The sequence below is a fragment of the Grus americana genome, chromosome 1, assembly GCF_028858705.1.
Source record: "Grus americana isolate bGruAme1 chromosome 1, bGruAme1.mat, whole genome shotgun sequence".
NCBI classification, from domain to species: Eukaryota; Metazoa; Chordata; class Aves; order Gruiformes; family Gruidae; genus Grus; species Grus americana.
This window is the reverse complement of record NC_072852.1, coordinates 46,092,377-46,115,046: the sequence shown is the minus strand read 5'-3', so window position 1 is coordinate 46,115,046 and position 22,670 is coordinate 46,092,377. Positions and strand designations below refer to the sequence as shown.

General features: G+C 43.0%; 1 protein-coding gene across 2 annotated transcripts in view; it reads right to left on the bottom strand.

Annotated features, from left to right (window-relative positions):
• TMTC2 (transmembrane O-mannosyltransferase targeting cadherins 2) overlaps positions 1–21,583 on the bottom strand; it is a 262,796-nt gene extending 241,213 nt beyond the window's left edge. For both annotated transcript variants that reach the window (XM_054813137.1, XM_054813138.1), the window contains exon 1: positions 21,179–21,583. In XM_054813137.1, the coding sequence (XP_054669112.1) occupies positions 21,179–21,261 (83 nt within the window). In that variant the 5' untranslated portion in view covers positions 21,262–21,583. The remainder of the gene's footprint in view (positions 1–21,178) is intronic.
• Positions 21,584–22,670: the final 1,087 nt, after the last annotated feature.

Genomic DNA, 22,670 nt, shown 5'->3' with positions numbered 1-22,670 from the left:
AACCGCTGACAGAGCATCGCTAATCCACACCCCACCCGCGGGGGCTCCGGGGACAGGGTACACGCAGCTGGCATCACTGGGACCAGCGACGGGGAGGAGGAGCGCGTATCGCTCATCCTTGGAAAACAAATCCCTAGCGTTCACTTAGTTGAAATAGGGCAATGGCACATCGGTTTCATCGGGGATGATGTTGCTCTTATCTCTATCAGCTCAGCAGGGGTCAGAGCCAGGTTTCTAGTGCCCTTGCAGCTGTGTTGAAGCCAGAGGAATCAAAGGGAACCTCTGACAGCTGCTGCAGGATTATCTGAGCAAAGCAGGCAGGGGAGGAAAAGCCAGGGGCCTTCATCAAGGCTGTCATGCCCACCCTGCAGCAACCACTCTTGGGAAACCAGAGTATGCGTCCTCAGGACTGCCATGACAATCCTCCAGATCTAAAGGGGGGCCCTGACTCCTGACCAGGGGAAGACACTCTCAGATTTGCCCTGCTGACAAAGGTGTACTGCAGGGTATGTTGTAGCTCATGAGTAAAATTCATAAGTAGCGTGTATTTTACATGAGCACCATTGTTTCCTATTATTTTTTCCATCTCTTAAGCATTCAAGAACTTCATGTAATATAGAAGAGACACCTTTACCAGTATTCAACAAAGTAAAATCCTGACAGTTGTCCTTACCAAAGAATTACATCAGCAAGAGGCAGCGGGTTACATGAATTATAAGATACAACAAAACAAAGATCGGATGCAGAGAGCGGAGTAGCAACATGTAGAGAATCCAACCCATCAGTGAAGACACCTTTCCGCAAGACACTACAAGCTCCAGGCAGGTTTGTCCTCAGCCCACAGCGGGTGCGATCTAAGGGTGAGGTAGGAAAGAACAAGTAGATACAAACAAAGCAAACAACAACAAAAGAAAAAAACAACCAGGAGACAGAACAAATTTAATATCGACATGCAAGATTAGTTGCGCTTGCATTGCTTTCACAGTTCATGGTCTATGATGATATGGAACTGCTTTGGTTCCCAACGTTTTTTTCTGGTAAGGTTTGTTTGACATTGAAAACAACAGTTTTCCTAATACTAGATGATTGGGTCTGGAAGAAGGAGAAAAAAAAAAAAAAAAGAGAAAACACCAACCCAACACATAGAAGAAAGTAATGTTAAAGCAATTAAAAGGGAAAAGACTTCGTAAAATACCACTTCAAAAAAAGCATAAGATTATCTACCTAGCTAAGGCTATAGGCAGGTCTTTGCTAAACGTGCAAATTTTATTCAGTAAATCAATGGATGAGCGCAACTTCAAATATATCACTCTGAAGGCTCACAACACCACCTCGGGCAAATCCACAGATTAGCTTGTGGCACTGCTGATCATTCCAAGCTTAAAAACAAAGTAAATATTTATTAACATTAACCACTGCATTTTGGTTCAGTGATTTAAGAAATATAACTACCTTCATAAAATACTGAATCTCCTTTTCTCCTAGAGACAGGTACACTGAAGAAGCAAAATACAGTTTTGCAACAGCTTTCTGAAACGTGAAGGGAAAGTTATGAGTGTGACTCGGATACATTACCAAAAAAACAAAAGCAAACCTTTATTAAATGCAATTAATTTTGATTGTAATAGTCATTCCTTTAATTATGGTTGATGAAAAACATTGCACATAATTTGTTTTCCCCACACCAACGTTCCAGATCCAAATTTCCATTACCTCATCAATACCCACAGCATGAAGTAATCAGAAATAAAACATGAGCAAAATCTCCAAGATTTTTATGTTCTTAAAAAAATAAGACAGCCATACCAATGTTTAGGTTTATATAAGCAATCCTACTAAGTAAAATAAAAAATGGGCAGGGGTAGATATGAAGTATGTTGGTTTTGGGTGGGGTTTTTTGTTCTACAATAAGAGCCTGAACAAGCAGCACTTTAGGACTGGGACAGTTTCTACTTGTATAGTCTCTCAGATAGCGAGGACCCAACTCCTGAAAGATCCGACTGCTTCAAAACTCATGTTATTATAGTAAATTAGAAAGGATATAGTTTATACTTTTGAACCACCCATATTGCAAATAAGCCATTTACTAAGTTTGGTACTGGTCTCCATCTCAGCTTTCTAGCTATGTCTGTCCTGAAGACAGAGTCACAGCTCTAGAATATGCCAGAAATACCTAAATCCAAGTTACTCAGATTAACATTGAGGCAAAAACACAACAATGTTTCAGCTCAGGCTCTGCAAGTATATTTAGACCTCAGAGGAACTCAAGAGTATGCATTGCCCATTTGTCAGCGCTCACCCTGGACTATTTCCTGGGTTTAGTCCTCTGCTAAGTTGGACAGAGATTGCAGTTGCTCCTCATATTTGCATGGTCTCCAAAACTCCAATTAAACCCTTGTGAAAATAGAGTATTATTGCCACATGGACTTAAGATAGTTAACTATAGACCAAAGCAAGCGATGAAATCATGCTATGAAAAACGTTATCATTCCTGAATGCTCACAATACTTTTCTTACTTTCACGTAGAAGAGTTCTTCTTATTGCCTTCTGAATATTACCATTACATGCCTATCACTTGAATAAGCTTCGTAATACCACCTTGACCAATAGCTGTGGTGAGAGCAGTACTGCCAAGGCACGAGGCAACCTCCTCTGCAGTCGCTACGGGCTCATCTGTGCAAGCAGGCTGCTCGAGACCACTTCTGTCACTATGCACAAAGCCCAGATCTCATCATGCACAGAATACAGACGTATGATAAAAAATGCCAGATCAGCTAAAGGTGAACACAGGCCATGGCCGTTAACACTTCTAAAGCATACCTCCCATCTAAGAAAATGGTATATTAAAAAAAAATATATAATGCCAACATGAAAATATCAGAGTACTTTCTTCCTCGTTTAGGATCAGAGGGGGAGATATATGAACCAGCAAGGGAGGTGGGGGGAACTACCACTATTCTGTTTTTCACGATAAATTGACAGCAGTCTAATTACATAATGCATTTCTACCAAGCTCATGCCAGCATCAAAAGTCAGGCAATATGAAGGGAAACGCAGGAAATTTTTAAAGTTTCGTTCAACATTCTTGAGAGCATCCACTGAACATTTGAGTAAAACTCCACGTTGAGCTGGTCTCTGAATACATTAGTTGTGGCTATGTTTCCAGTTTCAGACCACAAGTCTTGGAGGCCTGGGAGTATAATCTGTCTTTACAAATCACTTCTTCTTTAATGTAAAAATTAAGTTTTGCTTTGTCCTTTAAGGCAGACATGGTAGGAAAGAAGGTGAAGTTCAAAAAGAAAGAGAAAAGCCTATTTACCCAGTATTAAAGATGTACATTTGTCTTCCCTAACAATAACCAAAGCAAACACATGAAAAAGAATACTTGTTTATTCCATAACATTTAATCTAATAATGGCATAATAAATGAATGCCACATGCAGTGCAATGCTATGTTTGAAATTAACACTCAATTCTCATGTTGAGAGGGATTTGAAAACTTCTTCAGAGTAAAGTATTGAAAGCACAAGACACAGTGCCACTTTCCAAAAGTTTCTATAGCTTCATATCATCAACTATTTCTTCATATACGGAGCCCTAAAAATAGTATTGTCTCTGCCGATAGTTCAGCTTGGCCTTCCACCAGAACTGCCATTGCCAAGACTAGGTTAAAATCTAGCGCTTCATTAGCCACACAGCAGCCTTGGCAAGGACCAGCTGAAAGCAGCAGCACTTTGCATCATCGCCGTCTGTCCCAAACTAGGACGTAGTGTGAGGAATAGCCAAACAAGGCAGCCGCAAAACCGTGGCTTCCGCAGCAATCTAGTTTTCGCACTGCAACAGCTCAGCCTCTGCCTTCAGCCACGTTGTTTTATGCATTTTCCTTTCCCAAACAATTTATCTCTTTTTTTAGTCCACATTGTGTCTTTCTCCTTGAATGGGCCTAACTCTATTAACCAAGCCATTGCTCATTTTTCCTACTTTGGTTCCAGCGTCTGTTTTCTGTATATGTCTTATTAGCTTTCCATTGTAGGAAACACGAGAGGAGAAAACCACCCAGGGAGACAGGGAGAGAACAGGTTAGAAGAACAAGCTGAAAACTCGTGAAAGGCAGGAGCGAAATCCACGGAGACCTCTTTGGACAGGTTCCACTGGTACCGTCTGGTCAGATTATCAGCACCGATTGCTCATCCCCACTTCCACAGCCAGCAGTTACCCCTTTCAGACCTGTTGGCTGTGCTGATGGTGTCACTGATCTCAGGTTTGTTTCAGTGAGGCAACCATACCTGCCTTAAGCAATTTGACCCAGCCTGGCTTGCTACAACAGAAACAGTTGAGACTGCCAAAATCTAGGGTTAATGTCTCTTTCAGCAAATGCAGTAGCAGCATTCACACGCTGAGAGCAATTTCTCTCCCAGTTTCTGTACTGGGTTTGGATCTTCTGCATCCCACGTGCCTAACAACCACCAAGGGCTACATCTCATTTCACCCCTCAGTTATGTCTCGTGTCTTGCCTTCTCCTTTCTCCAGACCTTCCGTCACTGTCACCATAACATTGCAAACACAACGGAGTCTAACACACAGGACCACTACGCATACACTGCCTCCTTTCCATGCATTGCTGTTCCCATGCCTTTGAATCCAAAGCTCCTTGGGGCAGAACATCTCTTCTCAAGTGCTCCTGAAAGCACCTTAAGGTACCACTCCCTACCCAGTGGGATAATATAACTGAAGTGAATGGAACTAAATCAGCATCTTACCAGACCGAAACAAAAGCCCCTCAAACCTTAAAAGCTACAAACACTAAGAAGTGAAAAAGTATTTGCTCCAGACACCTGTGTACACTATCTGAAAAGCTTTGTACCACTGCTGAACCTCCTACTGCCTTGCTGCTTTACCTTTTTCCTACTTGCCCACTACACCCAGTCTTCCCTGTCTATTCCACAACAACTAGACTGTACAGTCAGCAGGATAGTACAGCTGGCAAGTTCTCCTCTGTTCTCCAAACACATAGGCAATATCAGTCTCCAACTTGGAGAAGAGACAAGGTTCTGCACCTACCTGTAAGGAGAGAGAGCAAAGACAAAGGAAAGGTTGCAGCCTGAATCTAACTTCACCTGGGGGGTCACGTTCCTCCCATCACTGGCATTTAAAGCCATGCAGAGACAAAAATAGCTGTGACAGCATGCCAAAATGAAGTCATTTAAAAGAATGAATAGTAGCTATTATTTTCTTAAGATCTCAATGTTTCTTTCTTTATGCAAGTTCATCATACAATACAGCAGGCTGAGTTTAAATGAGAATTAGGCTGCAGCTTTTTAGTATGCTCCAGGTAAGGTGGGTGAGCACGCACAAAGGGCACCTGATAACATTATTTGCACATGCACTATTGTGTAACTGTTTCCATAGGCACAAAGGACTGTCAGGCTGCCATAAGACTTCATGCTAATTGCTTGGTTGTGTGTGTGTTATGAAATGTAAATTAGGACTCCCTCAAAAACCTGGAAAATTGCACTTATCTAAATCTCACAGGATTAAGGGGGCAGTCGTCCAAATAATATTTCTCGCCAAGAAACGTGAAAGTAGGTTCTGCAAAGATGTTCTGCACAAAGAGAGGGACAGAGATCTGTTAGTGTATGTGACAGTTGTTTTGCTAAACAAGCAGCTCCAAATCAAATTTGCAAACCAGTGAAACATCTGGAGGGGAGAGCCTCAGATGGTGAGAACCATCACAGTTACGATAATACCCACAGTGTTTCTTTACCAAGCATGATATTAAATTAAGTAGTTAATAGACATGATGACTAAAACAGTTGACAGAATTATCAAATATTGTATGACTCCTATGACTGAGTAGTAGACAGGGGGGAGGGGAAGGGAGCTGGCCTGTAACTTCTATTTTAGGCTCCTCTCCTTCCAAAAGGAAGCATCTCCCACTACTAAGTTCTTCTGAATAATGAAACATAATAACGATACTAATTCCTTACATGCATTTGTGCCAAAAAATATAAAATAAAAATATATTACAAGAACAAGCACAGCCCATAAACATTTTCACTGCTTCATTATTTAGGACCAACCAAGCGTTTTATGAATTGTAGTTATTTATGATGTTTTATATACTCTGTGTTTGTTTATGCCCAAAAGGTTCACCTACTTCCTCGCTGCGGCTCTCCATCATGCAACAGCAAGACAGGTCAGACTTCAAACTGCATGGCAAGGGTCTTATTCTCGTATCCTTGCAGGCCCTCTATCCTGCAAACACTTAGCCATGTGTTTAACTTTATGTATACAAGTAGTCTCACTGAACTCATTCATGAAACTCTAGCCTTATTTAAATTGCCACAGGTTTTACCATTGACTCCAGTTGGACCCAGATTTCATCTAATGGGACTATTTACATCTGAAAAGCTGAACACATGTCCGAGCACTTTTAAAACTGAAGTCTTAGCTGCAAAGCTGAGGCATACACTACCATTTTATCTCTTACTGACATATAGGACCTACAAAATTATTTACTTTTATCTTGACCTTAACTAAGTTAGGACACAATAAACGGATCATCACTAAAGCAGATTATTAGGTCATATTTTTTTCTCCTTCTTGGATATTCCTAAGCAGGCTATTCATCCTCTCCAATCTGCTCATTTTTTCCATTCCAATAAGCATGAAATAGTTAATGCATAATCATCTAGGCACAAACACTGAATTCGCTTAGCTGGAGAGTTTGCTTGTTCATTTGTACTTCAAAAATGAATACGTTTCAGGCAGGTATAAGAGACATACAGAAAAACAGATTAGTTAGCTGCAGTTTTCTTTCTTTAATTACAACAGCAGCAATATTCAACCAATCTAAATTGAATTCAATTAAATCAAGGTTTAGTCAGTTCCTGAAGCAATAGCTGAAATATAATCTCTGCGCTTGCTTCCTCATTTAGTTTTATTTAGCATGGATAGTGTAAGGTGACCCAAGTAGCTCTCTTCTAACCTTCAGCAGAGAAAAAAAAAAAAAAAAAAAGAGGAAACCCCAAAATTGCAAAGTCAACAGAGATCCTTTGCTGCAGAAAGTAAAACCATAGAAGTTACTGCTGCACAAGAGTTCCTGCTGAAATTCAGAACAATGACTAAAGAAACAAAGACTCTTTGAATACAAAAAGCAACTTGCTTTTTCTGATTACCATACTGCTTACCATATTTATGAGCTTAGAAATTCCCAAGAGCATAATTTGATACTAATTTAATCACTCTGTTGGAAGATTCACTGATTGCAGGGTCCATCCCTTCAGTCCCTCCATGACCTGCATTGTTGGTGCAGGCATAAGATAGCACTGCAAGTACAGATAAGATGAAAAATGTCTGTTATATGTGTAATTAAATAAGCATATTAAATGCAACTGTCTTGTTATGAACAGTGCTCTTTTCCATTTTACAATACAAAATACAGCATGATAAGCAGCCTTCTTTCAGCAGCTTATTCTACAAGTGTCCTCACTTACTCCTGGTGAAGGACTAACTGGTATGATTGCAGGTTCAAGCTAAGACTTACCACAGTATCCGCTCTTCCTTAACAGGACTGTGCTCTGCTACCTCACACATTTTATACAGGATTTCAGTCCATGAAAAGTAAGGATGGAAAACAAATACTCTCCACTCCCACTAGTATCTTTTCAGCCATGTATAGCAGCATATAAAAGTATAATGTTGTGCATTTTCATACCCTACACACAGATGTTTCCCCACGATTTCTTATCTTGAAAGAGGTATGCAAAATAAAGTGTTCTCATTGCCCTTGTTCAAGCAAAAACATTCAGCTATCACTCATACTGTGCTACACCCTTGCCCACACTAAGATCCACTGCAATTTATACTTTTAAGCAGAATTGTCTAAATTACACTAGACTAGAAGGAAATACAATTTCAATAAACTTATTTAATCCTAGTCATTGCTGAAAATTCTCATCCAAGTCATTCAGATTTTTCTTAAATATTTACAGAAAGAATGAGGCAGAGGCATTAATAAAATACTGTTTATTCTGGAATCGTGTAAGTTTTTCCTTACTTATATTTTACCTGTGTGTTAGTTCTTGATTTGCATGCTTCAGAGTCATTTTACTTATTCAGAAAACGGTACTGTGTCATTAAGATTCAGTTGTAAGAAACTGAGTTTTAAACCTTTTGCTGTAAAATAAGCTCATACACTTTTTCACATCATTAACAGTTAGCATAGTACGAACATAAACTGAAACTCCTTGCCTATAATAAGCTACAATAGAGGGATCTTCAACAAAATCTACAAATTTTGGTCTGCAAGATGTTTAGAACAAGTCAAGCACAGAGCCAAGTTGGTAGACTTAAACATCACACACAGCATGTAATTTCTGGAAACCGTGCATAACAGGGTGGTACCTTGCTTCAAGCTAGTGCATCAGAGCCTTTCGAGATATGTATATCATATTCATCACCATGGTATCTGCAGACCTGTACTATCCAATTTTCCTGCTTAGACAAGACTCCTTCTCCAATACTATCCCCAAGGAGCACTGAGATCTAGAGTAAAATAAAGAGCAGCAGCCTTTTTTCCTGCAAAACTAGCCAAATTCCATATACATCAAGGCAACAGCTCAGAACTGCAGTAGTTCAAGCACGTATCTTAGCGTCAGATGGACAAAATGCTACAGATATTCCTACACAGTTGGTATTTTTATCGTTTTTTTCAGAAGAGTAAATACCAAATATTAATACTTATTAGTATCACAGGCTGGCAGATTAGGTATGTGGCACACAACCAGGCGAAAGTCAATATTCCTTCAGGCCTTTCTTCTTTGTGGGATCCTTCCCTCATCTCACCAGACACTCCCCTAGCCCCTAAACAAGGTGGCCTTTAACTGTTTTCGGAAGGGATTGCACATATTGATTGAAATTGGAACATTTAGGAAAAAAAAAAAAAAACAAACCAAAACCGAAAGAGCTGACTGTCCCCTAGAGGAGAAGAGTTTCCTGCAAAATCTCTCACAGCTTTATTGTACCTCAGCAAATCAGTTTTGTTTGGTTACAAACATCAACTTTTTTGTTAATATCCTCACATTATTTTCTCTGTCAAGTGCTAAAAGCAGGCTCTAAATTCCAGAGGACCAGCTAGCTTCCTGCTCCCCGGACATTCAATCCTTCCTTTTGGTTTTAACCCTGTACCAGCCAGGCACAAAGCTCCAAATACCTAAGTCCATCATTAATCCAGGTAATTCAGGGTTCTCTTTTTGAATGCACATAAACCTACTCATTCAACATTAGTCAAAACAGAGTTAGAGAGACCTTTTTTTAATTAAAAATGAGTACAACGCTACAGTGGATAACACTCAAGAAAAAACGCTGCTAACCTGCTCTGGCTAAACAGCATCCATCTAGCAATTCTATGGGAAGAGGAAAATATATAAAGCAACTTCCATTAAACTTCCCTTTAGGGCCAAACCATCATTTTAAGATAGCCAGATGCCCTTATCAAACCTCAAGGCATTCTGAGCCAACCAATGTAATAGACCTTCTAAAGATGTGGTTTCGGCTGCCAAGAGCTTTCAATCACATTCTGAGCAGAAACAGGGAGAAAGGAAGCAGAAGTAGTATGAGATGTAATGACTTGCACAGTATCTCGGGGTACATCCAGACACACAGCCCCAGGTCTGTTGGGGTGGAGAAGGCTTTCATCCGAAGCTCCGCCTGCCAGCCATACTCCATAAGCCACATCACCACAACCATAGTGCTCCACAAGGCTCGCTGAAGCTACGCGGCGCTGGTGCAGAGCTGATTTCAGCAGTCATTTCAGAGCCCGGGAAGAGCATGAATGTGCCTGGCAGCAAACGGCAGCGTAGATGGTACTCTGGAGTGAACCAGCTTGGGTTTTGCTCTTCTAGCATGAGGCCAATGTGAGGAACCATTTTCTTTGTGGCCTTTTCCCATACTTAAGTCTTTAATCTTCTAAGCAAATCTGCATTTTGAGAACCCTCCAGAAGCATGATGTTTATTAAAGAGAAATAATACCATTTTTAACAAGCCAAGTGATTTACATACAAGAGATGAGTAACGTACTGTGAAATGGAATAGAACATACAGCTATGTCTTTTCACACAAATAGAAAATTCATTCAAGTATACTGGTGCTACAAAGAAGCTATAAAGAACTGTTTGTGCTACAAAATGAAAGCTGCTACACACAAAAATGCTATTTTATTTGATTAAATTTTTTCATCATTCTCTTAGTACTTTTTCTTTCAGCAAACTTTATTTATACAGCCATGCAGCATTTAAATTATTTTTTTGGCACTGGAGCCTAAATTCAGATCAAAGTGCTTTTAAAAAGCCTAAGTTTTCTTCTGCTTTAATTATAAAAATGTAAAAGATCAGAAGTTTAATTACAAATAATTAATTAAAAAAGATAAAAATTTTCTTCTGCAACTAACAGTAATTTCACAAGACCAATCCTCCTTTTCGTCCTGGGAAAAATAAATAAATAACCTTTAGAAGTTACCTCAAGCACAACTGAAATTGAACAAAATGAAGCACATACACTGAAGCTTCATGGAATTTATTACAAGGAAGTTCTCATTATAATTCAAGATTTTGCAGCAAAGAAATACAGCTAGATGCATACCATACCTAGAAATATCTTCCCACGAACCACATGGTGTTTCTTTTTGGCATAGCAGTTGGGAGGAGGTATGGAAGGTCAAAGAAAGGATGGCAGAATGACAGTGGCCTTGCTAGAGACCCACAAGCCAAGCTTCCAAACAAAGCTTCACAAATTATTTCAGAGAGTTGCCCAAGATGATTCACTGGTTAAGTTCTGGCACCAACAAGGACATTCAGGCCAATAGAGAAAGGCTTAATCCAAGACTTCAATATTTTTCTTATTTTAGCAGTATCCAGAGAACTGACATATCAGCACACAAAATAAGGCTTCTTAAGACAGTGTCTCATTTTTGAGTCTATGCCTCACTTCTGTGCCAAATTTCTTCTTTATCTTGTTATTAAAATAATTAAAACAATCAACATTGTTGCCACACTAAGCAGTCAAATCAAATAAATGGAGTATCAAGTACAACAGAAGGCATGACAGTACCTTCATCTTGACATAACTGTTGGAAATGAGAGGATATGGCAAGGCATAGCATTCCTTCAAATATATTTTTATTCGAAAAGAAAAAAAAAATCTATTTTTAAAAGCGCATGAAGCATTAAAAAAAAAAAGAGTATATAGCAGAAGGCTCATAACCTACAGAACAACATCTACAAGTGGATTCTTACACCCACACAGTCACACTCAAGGCAGCATGGGCTCCTTCCACTTCAGTAAGAAAAATCCCCAGTGTTATTTGGGGTTAGGAAAGCTACTCTAATGGCATCTCATCTGAATTTCCAACTGGACCTAATCCCCGTCTCAAAGTAGCCCGAGCACTAGTCCACCCAAACAAAGGAGCCAGCCAAATATAACTGATCCCAACCCAGGAACGCTGTCAAGCTGTAAAATGAAACCAAGAACAGTCTGTTACCGTAGTGCTACAATATCACATAAAGGCTAAAAGCACCAACAGGAGCAGCCTGCAGAGGAGAAACAACACTAAACAGCCTATAAAGACAAAGGCACCGCCTGCTTCAAAAAGCAGACTTTTAAGTATATCACTTAACGTGCTGCTTCCCACGTTGGGCAGCAAGTTCCTTCTGTGCCCTCTCAAAGGTCCACTGTCAAAAACACACTCTGAAAATTATGGCACCAAACCACACATACACAGGACACCAAAATCAAAAGTCCCAGCAGTGGCTGATTTTCAGAATGAACTCCCACTTCAAGATTTCAATGTTAGAGACCTGAAACAAATTAGTCATTTGCAGAAAATAAAAATATTGTGGATTAGGAGTTCTAGTTCTCCCCATGATACCTCCAAGATGCTGACCTATTACTTTATAATCCAGTGAACTGCATCTTTCATTTCAAAGTGCCTACTAAAAGCCTGTCAAATGTATAGACATGAATATATAAAGAACTTCAATTGGACAATTCATGTCCTCACTTACAGCACTTATAGCAACTTGAACTCTGAGCCTGCTAAAACACACCTCAGAGAAACACCCCAGGCTGGAAGGCAGGCACAGGGAAATCACCGTGAGACTCATGGTCCAAACCAGAGACCAGCCACACACTGAATATTTAGTGTTTAAATGATGACGGGGCAGACCACCCCTGCCTACATTCTAGAGGCAGCTTCAACAGACCAATCTTTCTTACACAGGTGCTTGTCTCCTCATTAAGTCTTTCATCTCCTGTTGGAATCTGGATGAAGCCACATCAAGGGGCTCTTTGATAAAACCAGACAGTTTGGTGTTGGTTGGGTGGATTTGGGGGCTTGGTTTTAACTGTGACACACCACAACAAGGGGCTTGGCTGAACCCTATGTACAGAAACGTTTATTTTCCTGGTACCAGCATTAATTCTTAAAGATCTTTATAATGGATAACATCCAGTGCCTTGGTTTCCCCACACACACACACACAAAGTAATTCTGTCACCTTAAAACCACTGCAAACATCAACTTAAGGAGACTATTTTCAGTGGAAGACTATTTAGAATCACAGAACCATAGAATGGTTTGGGTTGGAAGGGACCTCAAAGATCATCTAGTTCCAACCCCCCTGCCATGGGCAGGGACACCCTCTACTAGACCACGTTGCCCAAAGCCCCATCCAACCTGGCCTTGAACACTTCCAGGGATGGGGCCTCCACAGCTTCTCTGGGCAACCTGTTCCAGTGCCTCACCACCCTCACAGTGAAGAATTTCTTCCTAATATCTAATCTAAATCTACCCTCCTTCAGTTTAAAACCATTACCCCTTGTAAACAGTCCCTCTTACTGCTTTACCCATACATTGGAACTCATACATGCAGGGTTTTTTAATACCAAGGTAAATAACCATTACCAGCTTCAATAGTTACTGAGCAAAACCTAAGAGCTATTTTAAACAGCCTAACTGAGAAATATTCCCGCATGTAAGTTGGAGGCTAGATGCTGTAAAGGCACTCCTGATGCACCACGATGTTGGAAGCCTACGCACTTATCAGCCAAGTACTGGCTCCTAAAGCAAAGTGTCTCATTCACAGAGAGCCATCCAACTCCGAGCTACATCCCCTTGCATCAGAAGGAGAGAAAATTCTTAGAAAAGCAATTAAAAATTAAAGTTGCACTTACTCAGAGCAGGTAGCCAAGCAATTGGAAACGCTGGGTGCAGAAATGAAATGCTATCTCTAACTTGGGACTGCAGATAGACACTTGTGATGTATTTATCTTTTATTTAGGTATTTGAGAGGGCTCAAAGACGGGTTTCCAGAACCAGAAGGGTGTCCTAAGCATAGGGTGCAGGTTGTTCTGCAGCCATGAGGAAGGGGCATGCTGGAGCCTGGTTCCTGGGCCCAGCACTAGTTATTAACTGTTATATTTTAAAAGCCACAGAGGTAGGAAAGGAAGACAGGACAGAGATCTAGGAATGATTTAGGCTCCTGCTGAGTGGGTTTGTTTCCATGACAATTTTGGTCACTGAGTCATGACCCTGTTTCAAGAGTTCAAGTCCTTTTTTTAGGATTTTAGTACGCAAATTACCAAGCTGAACGAAAATAACATCCAGGCACTGGCAGAGACTTTACAGCAATAGTTCTGCTACAAATTACTGTGCTGCTCCCCTGAACTAATACTGGACTAGCTAACTAAAATGCATAGGAGTTAAAAAAACCATCATACAATCCTGTCATTAGTAAAAGCCTATAGTAATGCTAAGTTCAGAAAACCTCATCCTGGAAACAGGATGCTAAATTCAGAAAAAAACCTGTCCTCCCTTGAACCACTGGTCAGAGGTCAGGGCAGGTTTTTTTGGGTCTGCTGACAGGTTGGTGAATAATAGGGGATGCCAGAGACCAGTCCAGTCATCTAGCAGTAATGCTTCATACCATCATGTGGAAAATCCTCATTCAATTACCTGTCAGTCTCTGGCTTCCCGGGCCAGCTGGGACCTGGAGTGATGCTGAGGCCAATGTGCTTAACTCCTGGCGAGGAGGAAGCACTCCCAGGCAGTCAACACAGACCCTGCAAATAAATTAAGGAGCCTTTGCGGCAGACTAATGGGAAGCCTGTCCAGCTCTCTGTTGGAAGACAGATGCCAAAAAAGACTTGGTGTCAAGTTTTAGGCATATAAAAATCCACTATTCTATTTACTACAGTGATGGTATATACACCTACATGAGTTTTCAGGGGTTAGCCTGATTTTTGACAGTTTTTGAAGCAGAAGTATGGGCCATTTGAATAAACCACTGGAAAAAAATAATCAAAAGAGTTAAGATATAAAAGACAAAACAGCTTATGATGAAAGCACAATATTTCCAATAAAACAAACAGCAGTTAAAAAGATGAAGAGATGAAGGAAAGAAGGTATACAAAGACAATAAAGGATCATTATTTACCTCCAACTGAAACCTCCCACTATTCTTGAAAAATCTCCTCATGAAGCTAATAGGACAATGAAGAATAACAGAGTAATTCACAGTGTCCTAAGGAACGTAAGGATTAGTATTCAAGGAAGCCACTTTTACTTTTTCTCCTCCTTGAAGCTTAACAAGACAGGGAATGGCTGGGGTGGCAGACCATCAGAGCACATCGACTAGCCATCCCCGGTGACAGAGGCTGGGTGGCCAAGTTTCATCAGCTTCAAAGGGTCTGATTTACTGGCTTTCTTTTTCCTTGAGGTAAAAGAGAGGTTGACAGATTACTTGATCCTTTGCTGCCGCCCCGGTGATCCAGCGTGTTTCTTTGTTTCACAATAAGCTGTCATATATGAACAACAGCAACCCTGTGCTAGGCTGAAGCATCCTCCGAAGACAGAGCCAAAGCACACACTGCTGACTTTGGAGATGCCTGTTACGAGCCATTCACAGGTCCACGACATATTTCAACAGTCCCGAAGTAGCAAACTGGGCAGTAGAGTCAAAATGTTAAGGAATATTTAGAGTGTGATTCTCAAAATCAGTTTCCTCTGGCTCTTTGAGTTTCATTCAGCGATGGGCTGACCTTTGGGGAAAAATAGTTTAGTACAAATTTCTGCAAAGGGTGAAGCTAGGAAAGAAATTACAGGATTTACACCCTCTCTCTCTTACTGGGGAGGGACCGCCTGTGCAAACAACAGAAATATCTCAAGTCTAGAGGACTATCCTGAAACTGCAGGAATATGACCTAAGAACCTGATCTAGAAGTGAAACGAAATCCTACTGCCACCCTGACATAAATAACCTCCCCACAGAACAAGCTCCTACCTTAAAGGAAGATAAGGAGAGTTTATAAGATCAGCCACCCCAAGCGGGAAAGCACAGGGAGTTCAAAGGTTGCCAAGCCTCAAAGGCAAACAATAGACTTCCACAATCAAGAGAAATCCCAAAATTAATTTAATACCCTGAGGGCCGAACTGTCGGAGAACAAAGAACTTTCAGCTTAGGGTTCAGATCTCCAGATAAAATGCTTGCATCTTTCAAATTTCAGATAAAAATTAGGGATGAAAAAAATATTGAGGAAAATGGACGGTCTAAAAAGATTTCTTTTTCAAAAAGAAAATTAAATCAAAAGCTGTGTCAAGCCTATAAAATATTTAGAAATAAAAATGAAAAAAATCTAACCATAAACATTGGCCCAAAGAACAGATTCGCTTTTACATAAGTAACAGTAAGAATAAGCATCTTTATCTCTGTCTTCAGATTTAGTCTGTTTCTCCAACTGTACGTTTGGAGCAACTTTCACCACAGGTTGCCAGCAGGCTTGCATCTACAGATTCAGCATCAAATATTTCAGCTAAAGAAAGAAATTCCATAAACAAACAGCAAAGTCTGCTTCAGTCAACTTCACAGGAGAAAAAAAAAAAAAATAAGTCCTAGCAGCCAACAACACAGGAAAGGCAAACTTCCAGATGAGGGAGGCAAAGGAGCTCTAATTCAGCACTCTTGCAGCTATCAGATGGTTAACAAATTGAGATGAGAGGCTTCTGAGCCTTTTAAGCTACTTTCACTCTGGCAAACTTAAAGGATTCAGAAGTGCAGCTGGAATACATATGGGACATGCTGGAGAAAGTGGATCATTTGAATTTGTAAGTCCATTGTGTGCTGGAGAAACTTCCTGCAGATGAGGCGCATCCCGTCAGTGACTCAGGGAGACTCTCCATCTGCTAGTAGTCATGAATTTATTCTCTGAACCAGCTACCAGAAGTGACACGGTTTACGTTAGTGTTATATATGCAACAAGAATCTTAAAATAAAGCCTGCGGGGACATAATTTCTTTTTTGCTTCCAAAAACCTCTCTACTACAGCATCTCCACTAAAAAACCACCACTATTTTGATGAAAATAAGATTTCACATTTTGATCAAAGTGTTTCATTCAACACAATTTTTTATGCAGAAATGCTTTTTAAAATCAAAAGAAAAATATATTTTCAGATGATGTTCAGCATTTAAAAATGGAACTGGTATCATATTAATAGACTATTATCATGACAGGTTCATCACATTATCTAATCGGTTACTGGTTCGCTTGTTTGATACTCAACTACAGTAACAAAACTACGTAGACTCAGTTACTCAGGCACCTTTTCTGGACTAAAGCCCCTGTTTCATATACAAATTAACTTTACGGTAATTTGAAATTAGCACATAAGATGCAACAGGAGGGACAAAGGGAAAACACCACAGAGAAAGCACACAAGTCCCCACCTCCCCACTTTTCCCCACCACCAGCCCCCCCCGCTGGAATTCAGAAGATTGCAGCCACCTGCAAACGGGATCTACTGAAAGCTACTGCAGAGGTGCACTCGGAGCTGAAAAATTGAGAGTAGATGACAAAAAGGGACCATAAAAATCACAGATGTAAATTAATAATCAAATATACGCACACACAACAAGGAGACAGATGGCAAGCAATTTTCCCCAGTGTACTTGTTCTTCTAGTGCACGTATGTGGGTCACTTGCTAGATTAAATCTCATGTGGCAGACCCAACAGAGGTACCGTCGAATGTGCACGGGCTCAGCCTATTTTTAAACGATGCAAGTCTGACGATACATGGCGAAGGCTTTTATCAGGATTTCTTCAACGCAGTTTGCAATACTGCCCTGCAACTTTGAAACAAGGCTGTCAGGTATTTTCTACCATCAGCCAGCCTGCGCCATTCAGGTCCGCTAAATAAAATGCGGCACAAGCTAGAGAAAGTTCGTCAGTGCTACCAAATCTCACAGAAGAGTGCTACAGGGAGACAGACAAATCTGTACATATTTTCCAGAGCACCAATTCTGTTAGTGTGCCAGAGAGAAAATACATCACTCAAGGTTAAAAATTCCTGCTAACGCTCTCCTTAAAATATGCCTTTCTTCTGACATTTGGAAGTAGGAAGGAACACCTCAATGGATGAGTTGCTTTTGACGTGTTCGCTGTAGCAATGCGTGACCTCAGATACGCATAGCACTAAATCTTCCACACCCCAGCTATAAACTGACAGTGACCTGTCTCATTTAGCACAGGTCACATGAAGAACTACAACTTCAATGCAAGGCACCCACAGGTCAAATTGTCTACTTTTAGGGGCGCTTAAATGGCAGGGAAAAATAATTACGCGGGTGTGTCAGCCTAATTGCAGCAATGGGTTTCCCTCCTGTAATACTGGTGGATATTAGCATGAAACAAGAACTGCATGTGCAGAGATTAGCCCCCCTTAATCTGTCAAGAAGCTGGATTTAACGCAGTGCAACAAGCAAGACCTTCAATACATCCGCAGGAATGGAAATTGCATTTTTCCCTACCCCTTGTTATCAGTTCCAAGATGATTTTGCTCAGCAATAAATAAACCTTTATTAACAAGCAACGTGAGCTCACTGCAGCATTAGACCAACATCTAAATATTTCCCCCCCTCTTCAGGCATTCATCTCTTCTTCCGGGTTACTGCATGCAGCATCCAGCTTCAAATAAAACAAATAAGCTAAAAGAATGAAAAAAATACATTTCTTTGTTCCTAGATGAACAAGGAGGGTTTGAGTTGGGGAGCAGAATGCCCCTCTAACAATCTACACATGTAACTAGGAAATATCACGGCTGTTTGTGAGAATTACAGTAGCAGAGAACAGGGTGACAAAAGCTTGTGTTTTCTAGGTCCACAGAAAAAAAAAAATTGTTTCTTCTTTACACTGGCTCTCGGTTTTAGAGGCTGTTACTTTCACTCAGAGTAATCAATAAATCAATTAATCAAAAAGATCACATGTTTGCACTGATTAGGTACATGCCACATATCTGTCTAGCCAGAAAGAAGTTAGGCAGACTAATGATGAAAAGTAAGAATGTATACATTTGCTTACTCAACTTCCTCAGGCTTTAAATTCATTCAATTTCAGTTTAATTGGGTGAACGGTGGGAAGTAAAATATTGAATCCTTTGATATAGAGTCATAAACCCCAGACTACAAGCAAGTTTGTTATATCACTGTCCATACAGACTTTGGTTTGGTGCCGTGCAGCCGCTAAAATATTAAGTTTTACCATTGGGAAATTGATTTTGCTATAAGAAGTTTTTACGATGCCCCTTAATCTTACCCAACCTACATAAAAAAAATACAGAAAGCAATTACAGACACCCTTTATATAGTAAGCTTGATCACTATATTAAAAAAAGAACAGTCTGATGTAATTTCAATATAATGGCAAAGGAAGCAGAAAAAGCTATGGCAATATGCTGCCCTCCTGAAACAAAACATTGCAGGTTCCCAGCTTAAATGCACAATCTTGATTCACTTAAAGTTAGTAGCATGATCCATCTCCCACATAGAGGGCTGTGTCCTGCAGCTCCAGCATCGACCTCCTTTTCTAGTGTTACGTTTCAAGCCGGCTCCTGCGGGGCAGCAAGATTCTGTGATTACAGTTAAAAGAATACTTTGGGTCTGAGAGCCTGCCTCTTTGAGTAGATAACCCTTTCTAGTTCAACAATTACTAGCACGCAACAGCCATTTCTGCCTTGCCCCTTCCAGTGCTGCAGTTGAAAAACATCCTAATTAGATGACCCTGAGTAGAGAAATGCCATTAACTGGCTTTCAGAGCACTCTAGTGAATGCCTAAATCTTAGTTACAATGACGAGAAGTACTTTATTTAGTTAGGAGGTAAACACATAAACAAAGCAGTATGTTAGCACACCTTTTAAATAGTCTGCGATTAGTACTAGCAAAGACAGCGTGTGATTATCATTTCCACCCTTTCCGAGATGACTCTCAAAAAATCACTATTTTCTAACTGCATTAAAGCACACTCCGGCAAGATCAAGAGTAACCTTGACCTCCACATCAGTAACACCAGGCAGTACTTCAAATTGCTTTCTATGCCTAGCCAATCTGCACTGGCCTGCAGGACAGGCTTATAAGCATGCCCTTAAACAGCCCAGTTTTGCCTAAGTATTGCAACATATGCTACTTAGGGTTATGTAAATATTCCACAACTCCTGCAGTTCTCAACTATAACAAGCGGGTTTAAAATAGTGTCAGTGTGTCAAAATATTCACTGCTTTCCACTGATCCAACTCAGAGCTTGCATTTCAGGATAACAGATTTTTTTCTTTTACTGTTTGTAAATGAAGTTTTGAAATGTTAAAATAGGTTTAAGAAAAATCATTGTAGGTAATTAGAAGGCTCACAGAAACCTAAAAAAACCCCACTTAATTGCTTCACGAGGCTTCAAGTGCATGTAAATGACCTGAAGGACTGAAGCCTGAATTGCCACATTCTGTGGCTGACACTGTTCCCAGACGGAGACCTGGACCAGGACTACCACTTGGCATTTACTTCGAGCATAATAGGTTTAATAGCAGCAACCCTTGAAAATGGGGGGGGGCGGCGTATTCTGGAGGCGGTGACAGATCCTTAAACACAGCAGGTGCACCGTAATACGGCATAAGGGAGGAAAATTCCAAGTTTAGTAACTAATTGAGTCCAGGACAGGCAGGTTATTTCCCAAGGCAAATACCTAATCAAAGACATAACTGACCCTTTCACATGCCATCAGCGCACCGGGAAGTTCCGCTCATCCTGCAACATTTTTCTTCCCAAGCGCATCCCTTATCCTCACCTTGTTTCCTCGCCTTCCTCCTCTCACGCAAAAAGCTCCAAGGCACTAACCCTGCCTGACAGCTGCTCGGGGAGCCGGCCGGTTCCACGAACCTCAGCCAGGAAGCAGGGACCCACCGTACACACACACAGAGGCGCTCACTCGTGCACACACACACACGCACCCCTCCTCTCCCTCCACGCCGCCCAGGCGGCGGGACGGCCGGCTGCTGCCACCTCGGAGGATCCCCACCAACAGCACGGTCTCGGCAGAGCGAGCAGCGCCGCGGACCCGCAGGCAGCTGCCCGCCCGCGCCCAGGGGAGGCGGTCGCTCGCCACAGAGGAGAGAGGCTGATGAAAAGCTGTCAAAGTCAATCCGTGCTCACTTTTTGGATGGTTTAATTCCAATGGAGCATGAAACACCCCAGGACGGTTAATAAGTTTAGCCAGGCGTGCTGTTCTCCCTAATACATTTTAATTATGCATCTGCTTTAATTGTGATCAGATTAAGTCAGCGGAAAAGGCACAAATTGGAATTTTCGCCGACTGCTAACAGCGCTTTTCAGCACCTTCCGAAGGCAGGTACGCTCAGGAAAGGAGCAGGCAGGGAGCCCAGCCCAGCCCAGCGGCGGCTGTTTCCCTCCCCGTCGGCGGGGCTCCGGTCCCCGCGGCCGCCCGGAGGAGCCCGACAGCGCACGGCAACTTCCCGCGCGGGGCTCGGTCCCGGCGGAGCGGGGGGAACGGGAGGCGGCCGGACATCCCGCCGCCCGGGCGACACCGCGCATGTGGAACGAGCCCAGGACAGGCGAAGTTAAAGCCGCGGGTCCCTTCCCGCTGGGGACGGCCGGAGAGGACCGAGCCCGCGTGGGAGCTGTCAAAGCCCCGGGAGCGGCGAGCGCCGCCGCGGCCACCCGGAGCCGAGGAGCCGCCGGGACCCTCCCCCGCCGCCCCGGGCACCCCGAGGGGAGCGGCCGCCACCACCACGCTGCCGGCAGGTGGGCAACCCCCGCCCGCCCGGCCCCGCCCCGCCCTACCTGTCATCGTAGCAGAAGTCGGCGCCCAGGGTGTTGAGGTACAGGGCGAGCCCCAGGGCGCTGCTCAACAACTCCGCGATCATCTCTCCGCCTGCCGCCGCCGCGCTCGCACCGGGGCAGCCCCCCCTATCCGGCCTGCCGCGCCAGCCCCGCCGCGGCTGCCCCTCGCGCCACCCAGCACCGCGGAGCGCCGCTCCGCGCTCCGCCGGCGGCCGCAGCCTGACGGCGTCCCCCCGCGCCTCCGCCGCCCCCTACCCCATGGCAGCGGGGCGAGCGGCGGAGACAGCGCGGCTGAGCTGAGCGGGGCGCGGCGGCTACCGCCCTTCTCCTGCGGCGCCTATGGCCCTACCGCGGCTCCGGCTCCCACCCGGCCCCGGCCAGCGCCCCCCTCGCTACCGAGCCGGGCGCCGCCGCCGAGGCTCTGGGAGCGCCCGCGTGGGGCGCCCCGGGCTCCCACCGCGCCTGCGTGCGGGCCCGCCCCGTGCCCGCCCCTCCGCCCCCGCCCCGCCCCGCGCTCCCGCCCCGCGCCCCGGGCGGCGCCGCACCGGTACCGGCACCGGCAGCGACAGCGGCCCCGGCCCGGGCTGGTCCGTGCGCTGGGCAGGGCTTGTTCTGCTGCTGCCGCTAGCTTGGCACAACCCTCTTCTTCAAGGTTTTTTTTTTCCCTTTCGCTTTTCCCTTTTTTCCTTTCTCCGTTTTCATTTTTCCTTTCTCTTCTCTGACTTCTTTCTTTCCATCTTCTTTCTGTTTTTTTTCTTTTTAATTTCTTTTTCTTTTTTTCATCCCCTTTGCTCTGTTCCCCTTTTCTCTTCTTCCTTTTCCCATCTTTCTTTTCCTGTTCCTTTTCCCCCCCTTTTCTTCTTTTTACCCCACCCCCCCAGCACAGATCAGCTGGAAACTCATTAGTAGGAAAGAGAGGGCCCGTGCCGTTGGGGATGGGATGAGATGCCAGAGGAGGGGGCTCCACGCTCCCACTTGCCCTGAGCCTAGTATTCCCCTCGCTGTCAGAGTGGACATCCACGGGGAACTCTTCGCTCAGCTTCCCGTAAAGCAAAACCAAAGTAAATCACTGCAACTTCACTGAGGGGGGCTGGAAACAAACGCACCCCAAAGCAAGGAGCACCGCAAACTGGGGCTCCCTCAGGGCAGTCTTGCAACGGGTTGCTGCCTGCAAGAGGTGAGGTGGGCGCAGCCTGAGCTGCACCATGTGAGTGGGACAAATAAATGGCCTGGGCAGGAAACCCAGCTGTGGGAAATAATGCACTGAAACCATCTTCAATAATTCATGGGATACAGAGGCATGAAGTTATGGAAAGGGTTTGGCTCCATCAAGCTGATTGTTTCCTTTTTTAAGAGAGTTTTTAAAATGTTGCCTCCTTTTTCTGCTAGCCAGCCCTTTATATAACTATTTCCTCATGATTTCCATCAAGTGGCACATCATGCTGTCCCAGAAGAATGGGAGTCTGTGCATCAAGCTGTGTCTTATAAATCG